Source organism: Rousettus aegyptiacus, unplaced genomic scaffold (genome assembly GCF_014176215.1).
Source record: "Rousettus aegyptiacus isolate mRouAeg1 unplaced genomic scaffold, mRouAeg1.p scaffold_m13_p_9, whole genome shotgun sequence".
In the NCBI taxonomy this organism is placed as follows: Eukaryota; Metazoa; Chordata; class Mammalia; order Chiroptera; family Pteropodidae; genus Rousettus; species Rousettus aegyptiacus.
This window is the reverse complement of record NW_023416312.1, coordinates 5,229,025-5,248,508: the sequence shown is the minus strand read 5'-3', so window position 1 is coordinate 5,248,508 and position 19,484 is coordinate 5,229,025. Positions and strand designations below refer to the sequence as shown.

The 19,484-nt window shown below is 39.6% G+C and overlaps 1 protein-coding gene across 11 annotated transcripts in view; it reads right to left on the bottom strand.

The window, feature by feature from the left end:
* REPS2 (RALBP1 associated Eps domain containing 2) overlaps positions 1-19,484 on the bottom strand; it is a 182,900-nt gene that overhangs the window by 120,701 nt on the left and 42,715 nt on the right. For 8 of the 11 annotated variants that reach the window (XM_016126371.2, XM_016126373.2, XM_016126374.2 and 5 more), the window contains exons 2-5: positions 15,217-15,340; positions 9,208-9,356; positions 7,013-7,139; positions 1,129-1,226 (exon numbers count right to left, since the gene is read on the bottom strand). In XM_016126371.2, the coding sequence (XP_015981857.2) occupies positions 1,129-1,226; positions 7,013-7,139; positions 9,208-9,356; positions 15,217-15,340 (498 nt within the window). The remainder of the gene's footprint in view (positions 1-1,128; positions 1,227-7,012; positions 7,140-9,207; positions 9,357-15,216; positions 15,341-19,484) is intronic. The other 3 variants (XM_016126372.2, XM_016126376.2, XM_016126380.2) reach the window with 1 other exon arrangement.

The following is a 19,484-nucleotide window of genomic DNA, read 5'->3' as shown; positions in this document are numbered from 1 at the left end:
GGCCACAGTTAATTCATCTATACTAATAGATATAACAGTGCTGAGACCTTATAGTTGCAGGAAGCATTAAATACACAGCATATGGCTAAATTGCTGTCTTTAAGAAAGTTCTTTGTACACAGAGAAGAAAAAGTTCTATACTATGCCTAACACAGCTCCCCATCCCCAGCAGGTATTCGGCGAACGCCTCGAGCTTCTCTATTCCTTAGCTTTTGTCTATTCTGGCCCAGATGCCAGCCAATTTATTTTGGAGTATCTGACACCACCTTGCTATTGAGTAAACCTGCCTGTGCATCAATATCTTCTTCCTGAGCTGTACAACTCAAATGTTATGCAAAGCAACCTGCTTCCTCTTGTATTTAGGGTCAAAGAGTGAACTCAGTCTTTTCATAATTTTTCTCATGCAGGCACAAAGACAGGCACACACTCATTTTTGAGAATATGACTTCCTCAGCACAGGACTCAAAGATACTACTCAAGAAAACAGTTGCGAACACAGAAGAAAAAATAAGAGCTCTTTATCCAAAGGAAAACACTTGAAAAAGGGAAGCTGAAATGTTCTAAGCTACGGTATAGCCAGAAAAAAACTGATCTACAACTTGTGCTTCTGCCATAATATTTCTTTTGTATTTATTACATATAGGAAAGAGTACTTGCTGCCATTTGTAAAATAACTGTTCTCCAAACAGCATTGGACTAAGCATTGAGGGAAAAAAACAGAAGAACTATCTCTGCCTTCCAAATGTTTGCAATTGGAGGCACAAAACAAATGGGTAACGGCAGACTATGCACTAGATGAGTGAGAATAAAGAATAAGGCAGAGGTAGGAGAGACTGTTTTGGAAAAAGTAAAGCTCTCCGAAAGAAGGTATCTACTTGATTAAGTAGATGAAAGTGAGAGGACATTTTAGACATACCAAAGACCATGAAACAGCTTAGATTACTTGAGACACACTGAGAAACATACACAGAAAAAAAAAGATTTAGGAAAATATACAAACAACAGAGCAAGAAGTACAATATTTGCATGAAATAGTTTTATATCTTCCTTGCGGAAAAAAAAAAAAGAGGGCTCATCACAAAGCCATGTCCCCAAAGTCTCCCATTGGCATAACCCCACATCACTCACCCGGATAAGGGAAGCCTGATGACGAGGGGGCTTGGCTCCTTGGCCCCCCAACGAGGGTCCCTCAGGCTGGACAAAAGGCTGTCTAGCTTCATATGGAGCTGAAACAACAGGAGGGAAAGTCAGCATGGTATACAAAGATTCCACCCCAAAAATATGACTTCACACACAGACTGATACAGTGTGCTCTTCAGGGAAGAATTAGCAAAGGAATTAGAGTTTATGTGCATAGGGCCACCTAGGACAAAAAAACCTTGGTGTACCTGTGTACCATTTAACTGAATATTCTAAAGATATCCAACGAATTCATAAGGCAGGAAAATATTTACATCAGGTTAAGAATTGGAATAAATTTTCAGAATGGTGAAAACCTAAATTGGGATAGAAAACAATGAGAGCAGTTAGAAAAGTGCCATGTTATAAGTGTTAAAATTCTAAATATAAGGTAAATTCTATACATACCCTCCTATTTAAAAGTCTTCTCCATCACCCACCCAAGAGGAAAATGAATATGCATTTTGAACACCAAGAATCTACATTATTTTGTTTATTTTTGAAAAATAGCACTGGAAGAAAAAATATAAAACCAAGTAGAGAAAAATATAAAAATAAATGTTTTATATTTATCATTCAATAGCCAAACTAAAAATAATTTTGGTACCTTTAAGAAAAAATTTTACGCCACAAAAAGGAATGCATTTTTTCCTTTTATTTCCAGAACATTTTAATAATGACCTTGCCAATATGGTAGAAAAACAGTTCAACATTAAACATAACCGGGTAGTATTCAGCTCCGATAGCAAGAATAAATTATCACCCAAGATGAAATCATTTCTGATCTGTGTGGGTTAACAGTTCAAATTTTGGGAAGTATATAAATAAGTAAAAAGCTTTCTTTTAGTCACTTCCTTATAAATAAACTCAAGCAGAGAGACCAGAGCAGCCTGTTATGGCATCAACTTTAGCACTGTGTGATCTTTTTAAAATAAAGAAGGTATAACAACACCACATCAAGACCAACCAACCACTTTTGGGCTCACATCTGCTTTTTGTATTTCCTTCAAAAAACTGGAACACAAAATTGTAACACATTAAAACACATTAAAATATCAAAAACATTGCCTGGCAAATCATTCAGTGAATTTTCAGACCCTGCCAAGAATGACTGAAAATATAAATGCTGCAAAAGAAACATATAACAAGAGTACATAATCCAAATCTTAAAAAATAAGTCTCAGCTGAGTCTTTATTTGGGCCTTACTGATGAGGTAGGCAGGTGTCGTCATCAAAGAAGGATTTTTAAGATCATTCCACCTTAATGAAACACCGAATTACAGTCTTAATGACGGAAGGTTTCAACCACAGTAAACTCTTCCATGGTTAGAATACTAATGATCATGAGCTTTCCCTGTGAAGCTGACCCCACATGCCTCTTGTTCCCTTCAAAGAGAAGGTGTTTCCACTGCCCAGGAGGGACACATGTCAGGGGAGGCCATGGCTCTAGTCTCCCACCAATGAGGGCCTGCCTTGAAAGATAAAGACCTACCTCATCAGTAAGGCCCAAATAAAGACTCAGCCATGTTGGGGATCATTTTTGGAGAGGCCTGGCCTTGAGGGAAGATTTTTTTCTTCCTTTTCCTGTAGGAAGTCTGGGTTGGCCACACCTACCTGTTACTGGAAAAGTGGGTGTCTGAAGCCCATGTGATCACAAATCTAAGATAGGTGCTCCGATCAGCTCTATCAGTACCACAGCCATAACTGGTCTGATTCCTGTCTGATTCCACACCTGGATCTGAACTCAGGCGGTAAAAAGGTAGGTGTTACTTATTCCCTGTACTCTCCTTCTTTCCAAATAAAACCCAAGACATGCAACTTAATGCAAAAAATAATAATAATAATAATTTTTAGATCCCCTTACAAGAGGTTTAATAAGGAACTAAAAGTACCATCTTCCTCCAAGAGGAGGAATATAAAACAAACCCTGAAGATTTCATTACACCGAGACTCGGTGTCAAACTAGAACAGAGACCACGAGTAACTTCACAAGAAAGACTCTACATCTGCTGTCAACCCCGGAGAATGATATCCAAAAGGTGACTTTCAAGAATACTTAATTTCAAAAACAAAACAGGTACCACAGTCTAAAAACACAAAAGAAAATACTAGGGAACATCTGAGCACCTACAATGTGCCAGGAACTGTGCTAGACACAGATGTTTACATTTCTCATTTGATCTATAGAACAAACCTGAGATAGAGATTATTCCGTTTTATAGATAAGGGGAAATGAGGTTCGGAAAAGTGAAATACCCACAGTTACACAGGCTGGAAATGAGAAATGTAGGCCCACCAAGTCTACCTGTAGGCCCAAGAGACAGATATCGCAGTCCATGCTCTTGAGTAGATACCTAGAATTGATACATCAGAAAAGATGTATAAGAAAAAGCAGAACAGACATACTGATTTTGAAATAAGACATCAGGTATCAGAAGAAACAGGTAAAAGAGTTAAAAGTAGTTGCCTTTGGAGATCAGGAACAGGTTGCATGGGAAGGAGAATAGGTATTTTTACTATAGGCATCTAAATATTATTTAACTATACACATGTATTACTGTGATTTAAATATTTTTAATATGGATAACGGTCCCTGCCTCTGAGGGTTGTGGTAAGAAGAAAAGAATGCACATAAAGACCTTGGCATGATGCCTGGTGCATAAGTCTTACCCAATGAGCATTAGCTACAACTACATCCAGCAGGTGAGACTAGGGGCCCAGGAGAGAAGCTGAAGAGGTGCTCTGAATTACAGACTGATCTGATGATGCTCGAACTGAGTTAAAACATACTCACACACATGCTCTACCATCCAGGAATCATGGCAGAATCTTGGACAGGAAAGTGAACCTAGAAAAATGTATTCCTAGAAAATTATCCCAGCAGTAAAATGCCTTTCTGAAAAGGCATAAATTAAGAATAACTCTAGAATGTTTAGTACCAGAGTCACTAAGGTTTGACAGATTTTAGACATGCTATTGTGTAGACCAAAGGGAAGATGGAGTACAAGGAGGAGGAGAATCCTGGGTTTGTCAGATGGGTTGATGGCACTGTGAAGGTAACAGAGGAGAGTTAAGAAACAGATGGGGGGGAAACATGGAAGCCTGAAGAGAAACTGAGTTCTGGAAATATGGCAAGATAGAAAAGGAAGACGTGGGCTTCTCTTCTTAACCTAAAGGTATGTGGCAGGAAAGGAAGGAGACAAAGAAAATCCTTTGGGAGAAAATGCAAACATGCTATAAAAATAGGAATGAACAAGCTTTGAAGTGAATAGTATTGATTAGAAGCAAAAATCACAAGATGGACCCAAGTTGCGGATAGAAAAGCTCTCACTCTTCCTATGACTTAAATGGAGAAGTCGAAATGGAGTACCTGTAAACATTTTCTTTATAAATGACTTTGTTCCCAGCTATGGGAACCTAACAGCCTCCTAATAGATGGCTAGACTCAGAAAACTCAACTCCCTGAGAAACAGAAGACTGTTCACTCAGACTCTGCTCTGTGGGTATGCCGTGCAAAGGAGAACCCTCTGGAAGAGTAGCTCACCACTTTAAGAATCATGACACAGGAGAAAAACGAGGAAGGTATAACAGAAACTTAGAAAACAATGAAAAAGTGACCACAAGGAGATGTCACTTCCCATCTAACAAAATGGCTAAAATTAAAAACACTGAAAAAAAAGAAACCACTGAGAAAACCAAACGCTGGCAAGGAGTATGAACTCTCATACATTGCTGGTGGGAGGGTCTAGTCACTTTGGAAAACTGACAGCTTCTCATACACCTACCCTCAATCCAGCAATTCCACTCCTAGGTGCCAGGGAAATGACAACATATGTCATAAAAGACACACACGAATGTTCATACTATCCTTATTCATAGCAGCCAAATACTGGAAACAACCTCAATGTCCATCAACCGGAGAACATCAAACTGTGGTACATTCATACAATGGAACACTACTGAGTAATAAAGAGGAACAAACCACTGAGACACACAACAATATTAGTGAATCTCCACCACTATGCTAAGGGAAAACGGCAGACACATAAGAGTACAGTCATTCAATATGATTCCATGTGGATGAAGTTCTAGAAGAGGCAAAACTAATCTCTGGCGATAAAAATCCGAACAGTGCTTGCACTGGGGAGCAGGGAGGGACTGGAAAGGGGCATCTCCAAGGTGACAGAAATGTTCTACTCTTGATGGAACTGGTGACTGCATAGGTGTATTCATTTTTTAAAAATGCAAATTGTAGATTTTAAATGTGTGCATTTTATCCTATGTAAACTTTACATCACCTAAAAAAAAGAATAAAGAATAAAAACAGACAACTTTGACAGAGGCTGCTAAGAGCCAAGGAAGATGGAGAGAAGCAGGTTGTTTCCTTGCCTCTAAGGGAACAGAAGACCAATTTGAATGGTAAAAGGAGAAAATTAGGCATGAAATAGAATGAGTATAGACAAGTTTTTAAAGGAATATCAAAAAAGATATAATAGAACTTGATGATAGGCTGACTCGGTAGAACAAAAAATGACTCATCTATGAATCAAAAACCAAAAAAACAGGCACCATGCTAGGCACAGGACTCCAACTTCCAAGATTAGGAATCAAAACAAAAAAAAATTTAAATCCTCTTCTAAAAACAGGGAAAGCAGACTGGAGCAGCTTTAAGAAGAAAATGAAGCATTCTCAACCCTGTTTTGCTGCAGACACCAGTGGGACATTCGAGTTTCAGGAGAGTGATTTCTCGTTACCATCCCTTAACAATATCATCTTGCATTTGCAAAGAACTTAATTTCCAATCAGATTGGACACTCATGCTCTCACTAATCCTCACAACACGATTCAGAGCAGTTAAATGGCTTGCCCAAGGTCACATAGCTAGTCACATAAACACACACCTTCCGATTCCAATCAAGATTTTTCCATTATGCCGCACTTGCCTCTCTCTCTCTCTGCAAGATTACGGCCTCTCTCTCTAGTCCAGCCTAGCACACATTTTCCATCACCACTATTTTCAATGCAGCAAAAACCTGCAGAAACTGGGTCATTTTCACCCACAGCCCACAAAAGAAAAACGGGGGGTTATGAATATCCAATTCTAGAACAGCTTTAATTGGTCATATCTTAAACTAGGAGCCTGAGCCCCAGGAGAACAAGATGCTGCATTGAATTTATGGAGTTGAAGCACTGCAGCCTGGGCAGCCAGCTCTGCAAGTCATCCTCAGAATCAACTAACGGATTTTACCGCTAGCACGGCCAGCATGGCATACATGGGAGCAAGCAGGCAACCCCACGACTCGGCACTGTGACCACTTCTTGGCTACATCCTGCCCCTAGCATTTCCCTTATTCTGATTCCCAGAAACAAGAGCTAAATATTTTCATTTATGTAATCAGTCTTTAAAGGTTGAATCAACTCTTTTGCTTTCTCTGGGTTATATTTTTAAGTAGTTTCATAAACGCAGTTGTTATATAAATATGTTTGGTGTGCTTGCAGAAAGGAATAACAATTCCAAAACAATACTAACCCTTAAGATGCCACGTTCCTGTGTAATGAAATCTGTATATGAATGATTAACTCATCTAAATCGTTTACGGTCTAAAGATGAACTAGTCTGCAGAACAGGAGATAAGGCATTACTAAGGTATATTTCATTTTATTTTTATAAAAAAAAAACAACCTTGCTTGAGTATAAAATGAAATAGAGCCATGTTTCCAAAGACAGAAGTAATTAAGCCCGGAGATTCAGCAGCTGGTGGCATTGCTGCCTGATTGATTAAAGCGTCTCTAAGACCCTGCCTGGGACAGCTGGCCCGAGATCGCCTCTTACCTGGATGCATCTGCTCCGTGCTGCTCCGCAGTTTGCTGTAGCCATGGCTCAAGGGCACCCTCTGGTAATGAGGCGGGGAAGAAGGAGGGGAGGCGAGGGGTGACATCGTGGGAGACTGTGTTTCCTGCTTCAAAGAACCAGAGCAGAGTTCAGAGGGGATCACTCGAGAAGCCTGGCACTGAGCTGCAGTTATGAAGTATAACGCAACTCTACTGCTGGTGAGCCAGCTGATTTAACAAATGGTGGAAATGTTTTCTCAAAAATGCAGCTGGGTTCAAAAGCAGTGTCTGAAGATTCAAGTCTCCCAGAGAACAAAGTCTCGCCAGCGTTCAGGTACCTAAATTACTAAAACAAGCCTGGAACACTTGCAGTTATTCCGATAATATTTTCCTTTGGAAAATAAAAGACATTGATCACATGAAATAAGATTTATCTCTTTGTGGACAGATTCGATTTTCATTCATTAATAAAGGCCCGTATTTCCTGCATTTACACTTATCAAGTCTTCCAGCAAATGTGGATACTTAAAAAAATATTTAAAACTCTTACTGCTAAATATTCCTGGAGCTTACTATGCCAAGTAAAATGCCAGTTTTTTGCACTGAGAGATTGCCAAAAAGTTCGTTATAGGTAAACCAGTCCAAGTAGCCCACTCCTAAACACTAGGATGGAGCCTTAAACACGTTACAATTTGACTCTCAATTCAAATGTGAACTTGATGCTGGACCCTAGGCAAGGTAAGCAACCTCACTCCGCTACTGGGTTTCCTCTTTTGCATTTTTTAATACTACCAATAGACTGGTAACTGTGGAGTACCCAAGTATCAAGGAAACAGTACTTTTTATCAATAGACACTGTATAGATGCCGTTAGTCTTAAAAATATGCAAACTGAGATACTGATCAATATTCTTAAGAAAAAGAACATTTGCTTTGAAGCATGAGCTCTGAAGTAAAAGAATGTGTCCTCAATCACTCAGCCAGGGGATGGACCTGGAAAGTTCCCAGGGCATTAACCATCCTGGGATGGTTAATGTGGACCCTCATTCCTCCCCAAATGCTGGTGGGAAAACATGCCAAAGAGTGTTGACTAAAGCTTCCTACACTCCTTTTTATATATATCCCTGAAGAAGTAGTTTAAAATGTATCAGAATTATGACAGCCACAGTACCTGGAGTTATTTAAGAGGACATGCTATACCTCGCTTAACCATAAATATAAAGAACTTCTGCAGCAACACCTCATGTATCCAGTATTATCAGGGTGGGCCGCAGAAATTAGTTTTCTGACTTAATCCTGTAATTTCACTGCATTTAAAAAAATATTGATTCATCTTCCTAAAATATAACAAATTTCTTTGCCTACAGAAAATATTATATTGAATATAATTTGATTTGTCTGCATGATCAGTATCTTTATTAGAAGTATGGGCTATACCTGATGCTCTTGGGGTTACTAACGTGTAAGACTATTTACTCCTTCTTGACAGGCTTCACTCTTCTAGAATTATACACTTTTATCTACCAATTACCACCCAACTATTACAACTAGTGGTGTAATTTTAGAAGTACATCATCCCTATCCTCTTCCCTAACCTGCTGTATGTGTAACGGCAGTAGTTCCCAAGATGGCATTCCAAACATGCTCCCCAAAAAAAGATTCCCTGGTGAAAGAAGCTGAGTAAATGCAGCTCTCCAAATGTCTTTACTGCAGGACTTTTCAGGGCACTTAATGTGCTAATGTGCACTGTGAATCTCCCAAACTGAGGATTTCATCTTCCATCAAGAATGGAACATGAAGAACCATTCTCCAAACATCGAACCAGAGAAACCTTTTCTCCAGACTTTTTTTTTTTTGGAGAGGACCTACTAAAAAGTCCTACAAGTTGCATTTCAAAGAACCCATTTGGAAATGCTGATTAGAGAAATCAAATAAGTGCACTAAACTGGCAGCCTTACTTTGGACAGGATTCGACATTAAGGTAAGTTCTAAAGGGCTCATGGGTGGCTCATGGCAATTCCTGTGTGTCCACCTCTTTTCCTTGCTACAAAGAAACTTCACTGGCTCACTTCCAAGTCTGTAACTGTATTCCAGACGGTGAGATTTTCTGGAAGCTTGACAGCAGACATGAGGCGCTGCTGCTACGGTGAGGTTTCATGGTCAGAATCAAATGGGCATGTCTGATCAGACTGTTTACCTGTTTATCCTCATCATCCATTCTTTTGAGGGCATTTTTTTCCGAGATTAGATATGGAATCTGAACCTTAGTTCCATGCAGCTCGGCTGGGTTCCCAAATCGTATCTCACCATCGGTCTTTGACATCATAAAGCGAGGCAGCGGCAATTCTTTAGGACCAGAATCAGAAAAGCTCAAATAAGACTTCATTTTAAAACTGCGAAAAGGGGAACTCAATGGCCAAAAGATGAATCACGTTTGAGGGAAAAATTCCAGAGCACTAAATATAGATTAAATTTTCATTTCGACACAATGAGGACTCCTATAAATAATGTCAAGATAGAAAAATGCTACAGTTTTACCACAGCATTCTGGTTGAAGATTTATAAATGCCATCAAATCACTGCGGAACTAATTCAGGTTTTGGACTGATCTTGCACTTCAGCCTTTAGTTCAGCACCAAGAAAAAGGGTGCGAGGTTGTATAAACACAGTAAGTGACAAATGGTAATTGGCGAAAAATTATATACAGTGATTATATGCCAGACACTGTATTAAGATCTGCAAATATTAACTCATTTAATCCTCACAACTCGATAAGACTATCATTAGCCTTCTTTTACGGATGTGGAAACAGATACCAAGAAGCTAAGTAACATCCTCAACATCACACAGCACATCTATGGCGGAGCTGACTAATACCCAGTGCCCAGTGCTGCTGCCCTACAGGAAAGGCCCCTCATTCCTAAGGCAAACTTCCTGGGTAGAACAGTTTCTCAGCACCATGTCATTCTTTAAGGGATTTTCACACTCCATCTCCAGTTGTCTTTTCATAATGGAATAAGGAAAATGGTATCAAGTTAAAGCAATTAGTCTCAATGTTCAACCAGATTCCACCGCCAAACCCATTAGCCACACTCACAATGCTACAAAGAACTGAAATGCAACAGTCTGGGATATTTACTTATCTTTCAAATCTGACAAAACTAATCTGAAAACAGAAATGATGCTTTGCGACACTTCTAGTTCTCAGCACAGCAAATCACACATAATCACACAACACAAAGAACTCCAAAGTGGGGATAATATTATGAATTATGCATAATGATTTGCATCTGTATCCATTGTTCAGGCTAATACTCATCAGTGTGCCTTTGTGTTTCCATCGACTCTCTAGTCCAAAAACACAGCTGCACTTCCAATGATTGATGCTGTGCTAAAGCCAGAAAACATCTTAGCAACAGTAAGCAAGTATCCTAGCTCCCGAGGCAAAGAAGGCTCCTGGTTCTCTAATATCCACATCATGTTTATTTTTAGTTGCTATGTCCACATTTGATTCAAAGAAGTAGGCAATATGACAAATCACTGCATGATCAATCAGCCCAAGACCCAAGAGACATAAATAGAATAACCAATCTAGAAAATTAAACCAAGGCTCTCCTGAAGAGAGGATGGCTGCCATTTTTAATGTTTTAATGTTTCCCACCCTCAGCAGCTCTCCAGCACTCAAGGCAGAAATGGACTTAAAAAAAAGTCAAAAGAAAATCTAGATTTTTAGTAAATCAAATATAAGCTAATTCTATGGTTCGCTTCTCAGAAAGGCATTTATTTCAGCTCAGTCGCAAAAAGGATCTGAAAAGATTAAGATCACATAATAATTTGCACCCTGCTCTGCCCAGAAGAGGATGACTCAGGACTACTTGAGGGAGAAAAGAAGTGGTCAGCATTTGTAAGCTCCCTGACTGGCTGGCTCTCACTAAGGTGAGGCTAGAGATGCCTAGTGCCAATATTTAAGGAGGCACTCACTCTCTCAGGGCCATGTATTCACAGAGCAGGTACTTGCATGGCCCTGAGAATGAGTGCTCCCTTAAATTATGTACTCAGGGTTCCTCTTACCTCAACTCAGTTCAGGCCCTGGTATAACCAAATATGTACTCATAGTTTAAGCAAAGCTCTTTGGAAATGTTGCACTTGGCTTTCATTAGAAGTCACTCTCAACCCTGGCTCCACATAAGAATCACCTGGGGAGCTCTTAAAAATACCGAAGTTCACGCTATGCCCCAAGCTAATTAAATGAGAATTTCTGAGGGGTGGCCCCAGGTACCTCTAATTTTTATTTTGCATTTAAAGCTCTCTAGGAGATTCTCAAGTGCAGACAAGGCTGGAAACCAGGGCCTAAGAAAAAATTCCCTCCGGAATTCCAGCTGACTCTGAATCCAATTGTTTCAGCTTGAAGAGTGACGGGTGATTAAGACTCACTCCCCATGCATAAGTATCCACCTTCTCATTCATTCATTCATTCATTCATTCATTCAACAAGCATGCCCTGAGTGCCCACAATGCCCCACAGTACAGGGGTTACCAAATCCTCCTCCCCTCCCCTTACGTAAGCTCTCAGACTAGTGAAGACAAAAAAATTAGTCAAACCTGTGAAGGCGTATTTACAAACTGATAAAAGTGCTGTGAAGGAACAGATGCTGAGAGGATAAAGTAGGGAGGGGATTGTTACACAGCAGCATCATCTAACAAGCCCATCCAAGGATTACCTAACTCCCTAGGGACATATACTTTTGTTTTTACTATCTATCTTAATTAGGCATTTTACAATTCTGAAAGGGTGGATATTAACCTGTAGAAAACTGTTAGCTAACAAGCAATTCTTGCCTAATAATACAAATGAATTTCATCTTACTAAGCATAATAACCAAGTTCCAGTTTTATTGCCCTATAGGGCATTAATTGATTTTATATGTAATTTAGCAATCTTATTCCAGCATTTTTTCTTTCCATGACTATAAATACTTTTGATTCTCTTATACTTTCTTGAACCAGCTTTACTCTATGCTGGTTCCTTCATTACTGAATGAATTTGACAAGACCTTCTTTCCACAGGATGGTGGGGTTAGCTAATGAATCCTGAAGGACGAGGAGCTAGCCAGCCATGGGAAGGAGAGGGGAAAGAACAGACCACTTGAAAGCCAAGACCTCGAGGTAAAGTGATGTTTCCTGCAGCAGCAAAGACATGACCCAGAAATGAATAGAAGGCCAGTGAGGCTAGGAGCAGACTGTGAGCACGGGGGAAAAGGTTTTAGATGAGAATGGAGAAGCAGGCAGAGACTAAATCATGCAGGACTAACAGATCAGTGCAGGAACTTTGGATATGATACTACGTACAACAGCAAATCATTGGAGGGTTTTAAGGAAGAGGACAAAATGATGCGATGGATATTTTGAAAAGACCACTCTTACTGCCGTACGGGGAAAGAGACCCGAATAAAGAAGAGAGGAGGCCAGGAAACCAGTGACAAAACCACTGTGGTATCCAAGTGAGTAGCCAAAGATGGCTCAGCCTAGTAGGGGCAGAGACACGAAGGGAGCCAGCATGGAGACTGGAGCCATATGTCAGGACTTTTAATGGATTATACTAGGGAGTGAGGGAAAAGGGGGGAAATCGAGGATGCTTTTAGGTTCCTGGTTTGAGCAACTGTAGATAGTGGTGGCACTTACCGAAATGAGAAACGCTAGAGGTTAGAGGGTAACACACATATACGCAGGTGCATGTCATTCATGAAGGGCGGGGCTCTTACAGAAGGGTGAACTCACAACTCCCTGGGTGTGATGGGGTTACAATAGCCTTTCATCTAGGTTCTCAGAGAGTCTTCTCTTTGGCCTTTAAGGTTTGTGTCATCACACATTAAGCTAATGGATTTCAAGAAACAAGTTGGAAAATTCTAAGTGGCAGCTCAAAGTTTGTCCTAATCTTACCTTCATTCTTACTCAACATAGGCTGACTACAAATAACTTTTAAACAAATCTTTAAATGAAGGACGAAAGTTCAAAATTAACTCTCAGTATACTTAAACCCTCAGAGGCAAAAAGCACCAGGATTGATAAAATACAACCAAGAAAGCTTTATATTTGTGAAAAAGTGTTAATCCTGTATACAAGTGATAATTTAGACAATGCTTCCCTCTTCTCCTCACCCCCTCAGAAATTGAACTGTAGATCTGGGCAGGAACCAGGTAAAAGACTTCAGTCTAACTTAAGATAATCAACAAAAGTGTCAAAAGTTTATTCTTGTATACAACAAAGCAGATCTAACTTTTCCAGAAAATAAAGCTGGATGATAGTACAATAAAGCTTCATGACCATTACAATGGAATGGGAACTCTCAGTGCCTACTACAAATCTAGCTTCCATGTGATGTAAGTTTAATCACAGCAAGTGACTTACAGCAGTGACTGCTGTGTCTTACAGCCATAAATACCAAACCTGCCACTGAAATAATGCTGCATCAAGAAACCTGTTTAAAGGAACTAAATTATGTAATACCAAGGCATGCCCTTTGGGTCAGATTTTCTTCCCCATTTGGATAATATTCCATGATTACAGATTACAGTCAGCACCTTACTAAATAGGATCAAGAAAAGGCTAGTATGCATAGCAACAAAGAGCATGGGAACTGGAGGCTGAGCTCTAAACTCTACCGATCTTGTGTCCTTAGGCAAGTTACTGAACTCCCCTAAACTTCAATTTCCACATTCGTAAGACAGGGATAATAACAATACTATAGTAAAGACTTCCAGTGTTCACCCGCAGCCACTTCTCCCCTCTTTGCAGGAACATCGGAGATTTACATCTCCGCCAGTCTGCTCTGCGGTTCAGACCACGTGACAAGTTCCAGCCAATGCACTGTGAGCAGCTCTGACATACGTCACATCCCAACTGAAGCATTTAACTGCTAGAAATAGTGAGAAACTATTTCTCTGTTGTGGCAGTTATGGGAACAGGTGCTATGTTGGAGGTGCCACAAGATAAAGCAGCCAGGATCACAGAGCCACCACAGGGAAGGCAGCTGCTCTAGAGGGTCACCTCGACCCACTTCTAAGGAGTAAGCGAACCTTTTTGTTAAGTCACTGAGATTTCACTGGTATCTGTTATCACAGTTTATCCTAGGAAATGCAAAATGACATAAATACCTAATTTAGTAGGATGCAGTAAGGCCTAAATGACACAGTGCCTACCATACACTAAGCCTTTAATAAAGATCAGTAGAACGATCCTGGCCCCCTGGTGGTTAGTGGGAAAGGGCTGTTTCCCACAGTCAAGCCATCACAATCTTCTCAGCTACCTAGAGCTGTGCTCCAAGGTTACCATGGACTAACAACAAAGTCTGAACCCACTCTGAGGTCTACCAGGGATTTCACAGGTAAAGCGTGAACAGTTGAGTCGTTTTTATCTCAAAATGAGGAAAGGGAAAAGTTCCTGCATAGCTGCATGAACATATGAAAGTAATCCATATCAGAGTGAATTGACAGAGGACCTCAGCACATCCCTTGAATAATCGCTTTCTTCACACAAATGTATAAAATCAACATTGAGGCAGTATAAATGATGTTAAGGGTTTGGGGCTTTGCTTTTCATTTAAGTTGTAGAAAGTGCTCCAGTATACAGTGGATTGGGGGCAGGGATGGCAAGATAAGGTGTTAAGTCAAAACTTTGAGACGATAAATCCATTCTGCTAAAATTTTGGTAGCCCCAAAGTACCTACTAATCATCAGAATAGTGCTTCAGGAATAAGGAGTTAAAGGATGATCAGATCTGATGTGACTTGCAGGGACAAGACAGAAGAAATGCAGTTCCACTCAAACTTTCCCACTTACTGGTCCCCTTGTCCCTAACAGAGTCTTAAAAGACATTATAGATTCCTCCAGTAGAAAATTAAACCAAATGTTACTATTTTGCCATGGGCTATAGAATTCTTGTCTCAATCTCTTCCTGCTAAAGAACAAAATCTATTTTAACAGCAAGTCAGTTAAAAGGAACTAATCTAGGTGACTAAATTTTTCTCCCATTAAAAAAAAGAAACTAAGATACTGCTGCATTTTATTTTCGGTTACAGAAGATTTGGTAAAAGCAAGGAGAAATTCCACAAATGCTTATAGAATGGGCCCTTAAACCCACTAAAAATGGTTCTCAGAAATAAGAAACCTGTTACAGATAATAAAGTGTAGAAATGGGAGCTACTTACCACATTGAATGCTCTCTATGCGCACGGGGAGGCCAGACTGTGCTGCGGCAATTAATTTCAAGGCAACATAAAACTGTGTTGGACCAAAATAACCAACCCGCTTGGCACCACACAGTTCTGTGATCTGGAAACAGACAAGAACAACGATGCTGAAAACCCCATGTCATAACAGGGAAATGAGACAAGATACCTTATGAAATCTCAAGGATTTCATAGTGTAGCTAACCAAAAAAATCCCTGGAGAACCTATGTGTATACACTGGTTTCTTTCTCCTCCAATTTACAGGGAGGTTTTCAATTCAGATAATTAAATTCTACCTACTGGGGATGTTTCAAGACTGAGTGATTATCCCTCCTCTTTCAAAGATAAAAATAAAGGTGACAAAGGATTGCTGTTGCTCTTACAAAAGAGAATGACTTTTTCAGGGAGTGGATTCTTATGTACAAAATCTAGAAAGTTACTGGGGTGAACAGAAAACAGATTAGCCATTACCACTTCTTGTAGATGATCTTAGTTGATCAAAATTAAAAGTGATTATTTTTTAAGTTCCCAGACAAAATGTCTTCTTAGGTGTTAAAATTACATTTTAAGTGCTCACTTCACAGAAACAAAAGTACTATATACACAGATATTTTCAAGATATTGCAATCTTTCATTTGCAAACCTTAAACTAACACATATCCTACTGATAATTTTAAAATAACAAACATTCAATGAGTTCTTAAACATTATTTCAAAGTAAGTGATACTCAAAAGTTCTAATAAAAGCGGGGGTGAAGAACTGGAAAGTATCCCTCACTTTCTATACCCCTGAGAAAAACATCTTACTCTTCTAGAAATGCTCCATGCATATATGTAGCACACACCTGTGTTTTTCCAGTTTTCATCCAATACTTATACAAATAGAATACCAAACACTATTCAGCTTTTTTTTCATTTAGCAATACTGTTTTCATGCTTAAAGACATCTCTGCCTGGATCCCCACCATCCTCAGGACAATACTATCTCCTTAGTATTTAAGTCCCTGCACAACTTGGCCCTGAACAGTTTCTTTGTTTTCATCTCCAGACACACACACACACACACACACACACACACACACACACACACACACACACACAATTTGGTAGCTGCTTTCAACTTCTTCCACTTTCCAAACACATCTTGCCCTTTTCCATCTCTGTAGCTAGTAGGCATACTGCAGAAAATGGGAAACTAAATAGCCTTAAAGTCAAGAGCAGTTTTCAATGAAGAAACTAATCAGTTTTATGACTTTGGGCAAATTAATTCAATCTGCCTGAAACCTAGTTTCTTCATATGCAGCAATATTGTCTCCTTTATAAGACTGTTGTGAGGGAAAAAATTAAATAATATACTAAACAAACCTAATACAATGCTTAGCAAAATTCAAATAATTCTTGTGTTCCATCCCATTCACCCTGAACTGCAACCTCCTCCTTTCCTACTGGGTTTAATTCAAATGGTACTTACCTATGTCTCCTTCCCAAGTCCCCAGGTATGCTTTATTTTTTCAGTGCATTCTCTAACTATTCAAATGTCCATCACATGATACATCGTCTTGAATTTGCTTCCAAATACAAGGGGGGAAGGAAGTGGGGAGTATGAGTGAAACAAGCCTGATCAAGAGTTGAAAACTCTTGAAGTTGGATGATGGGTTCATGGGCATTTGTTCTCTTACTCTGTACTTCTGTACGCATTTGAAATTCACCATATTTAAGCTTTTAATGACTATATCAGCACTTATCACATTATAATTATCTGTTTATCTCTGCCTCCCATTAAAATGTCTTCTCACCACCGGCAATGAGTAACTTCGATTCATCTCCTAGCACAAGGATAGACACCCAGAAGATAGTCAAAAAATTCTCAGTCAAGCCTTACAAATAAAATGTAAATGAGTTTTGCAACACAATCTCTTATTGTGAATAAATTATACATCTTCAGGTACAGGCTTGCCTGTACATGGAAAAAAACACCACCACCACCAATGTAATTCCAATCCCAATATAGTTGTCTTGCAGAATAATTCCTAATATTAAGAAATTGTAATTTTTGGTATGTGAATAACTATATTTCAGTCAATGTTAATTCACTACCAAGTTAACTTTGTTATTCCTTTACCATAACTACCACATAGAACTGAAAAGCTCTTAACAAAAGGTAACTGAAATTGTTACTAAAACATATTTACTATGGTACTTTGAAGAATAACACCCAAATCTTACATAGGTGAGCTGCCTTATTTACCTTGGAATCGGTCCTTTGGTCTCATACACCACTAGAATCACTGTTTTATAGCCAACATATAATATACACACATAAGTGAGGTAAGCCCATAGGTCACTTTGTACACCAAACCTCCAAGAGACATGCCAAAAACTTTCCAGACTATTCAAACCACAAAGAAGAGAAAGTAATCATAAGCCTTTGGAACCAAAGCTGGTTAATTTTTAAGTTATTGTTTATTGAGGTTCAAGATGTTCTAAGTCTAAATTATCCATGGAACAGCTCTAAATTGTGGGTAGTAATGTTTTAATGCAATCTAAAGAAAATAAGGTGGTGCTTTATCCCACATACTCGATTAGCAGCAGGGATTTTGTATAACTGCTCCTTCAAACAGTCCAAGTTGCCAAGTTTTTCCAAAATAAAGGGAAAAATGAGAAGATTCCACTCCTCTTCATGAGCCTAACTCCAAGCCTGTAACGCTCTCAGCTGGATCCAACTTAGGTTACATGTTGTGCAAATTTCTAATACAGAACAAGAACCTATGGACTAGTGTTTGTTTTCTCAGGTGGAAGGCAAGAGATGATAGAAAAGGAGTGGATGAAATCAACTTCCTTACAGCTTACAGATGTACACTAAACTGTTGGGGTGCTGGATATGAATCAGAAAAATTCACCGACCACTGCGGAGGAACATGGACAAAGTTCTGGAAGAAGATTGAAGGCCACTAAAATAGCTTCCCTCCTACCTAATTTTGAAAGATTAAGTGACTGTGCTGAGTAATCAGTCCACACCCGTTCCAGTTTGCCTAAAATAATACTCTCTTTGCTAGATGAAATATAATAAATTTTCAGAACTGTTCAAAGGTTTGAATAAGCTTCTCTCTTTTAACTATTTTTAAAGACTTCCTTAGAAAGATTTAAAATTTTAAGAAGTCTTGGTGAAAGGGGTTGGAAGAATTGTACAAGAGCACCAGCGGACCCCTCTTTTCTATTCTCTCTCTGCTGCAGTTGGCGACATACAGATTCTTTGCTCACACATCAACTGCTTCAAGTCCTGCCCCCAGACTCATGCGACTTCACACACCATCCTCCACATTCCCTCCATGATATCTTATTACAACAAGATTGCCCCCCAACTCACATGGATTTCCAGGCTTCCTTATCCCTTTCCCTATAAAACCCAAACTCCTGAGCATAGCTTTTGAGACCCACCCATCTGGCCCAAACTACCTATCCAACAACCTCATGTCTGTCTCCTCCCCACCTTGGATCTAAGGCTTCCGCCACTCCAGATCCCAACCATCTCTCAACACAGAAAAGTCATTCAGGGCTCTGGGCACCTGGTATGTCCCCTGCCTAGAAGGTGGATGTCTCCCAACTTCTTTACCTACCAGGCTCATTCTTCAGATCACCTCGAGACCAACCTTATCTTCGAAACCTTAGTCAATTCCATATGGTATGTTCTTCTGCATTCCCATGACCCTTTTCACTAGGTTTCTATCACATCACCAGCTTTATAAAATACAGCAAAATCAGTATTTTGGTCATTGTCTCCACCATACTCTATCTCTTTCCCCTACTCCCCAAACGCCCAACACAAGAGTTTGTCTTTATCATTTGTATCCCCCAGGACTCACACTTTACAAAGCTTGTTATATATTCAGTTGCTCAATGAATGTTTGTTGAATTAATTAGTTTTCACAGCCTGTAGTAGCAGAATTGTTCTCCTTTCTCTCATCTTGTAATTACTTTTACAAGTGGTTGCTAAATTAGCTTTAGTCACCTCACACTATACAGCCATAAGAGTTCCTGCAGGAATATAACAGGTTAACTTCTGTTCCCTTGCTTCTGAGCCAAGAGTAGCTTTTGGGTCAAAGCATGAGGAAAGGCCTCCACCACGCTTTATCCTGGCCCTCTGCCTCATATCCCAGAACACCTCAGTGGTGCTCCAGCCACATAGCACTCCAGAGGTGCACTGCGGCCTTGTTCCTGAGTCCCCTTCTATTCAGCATACCCCCAG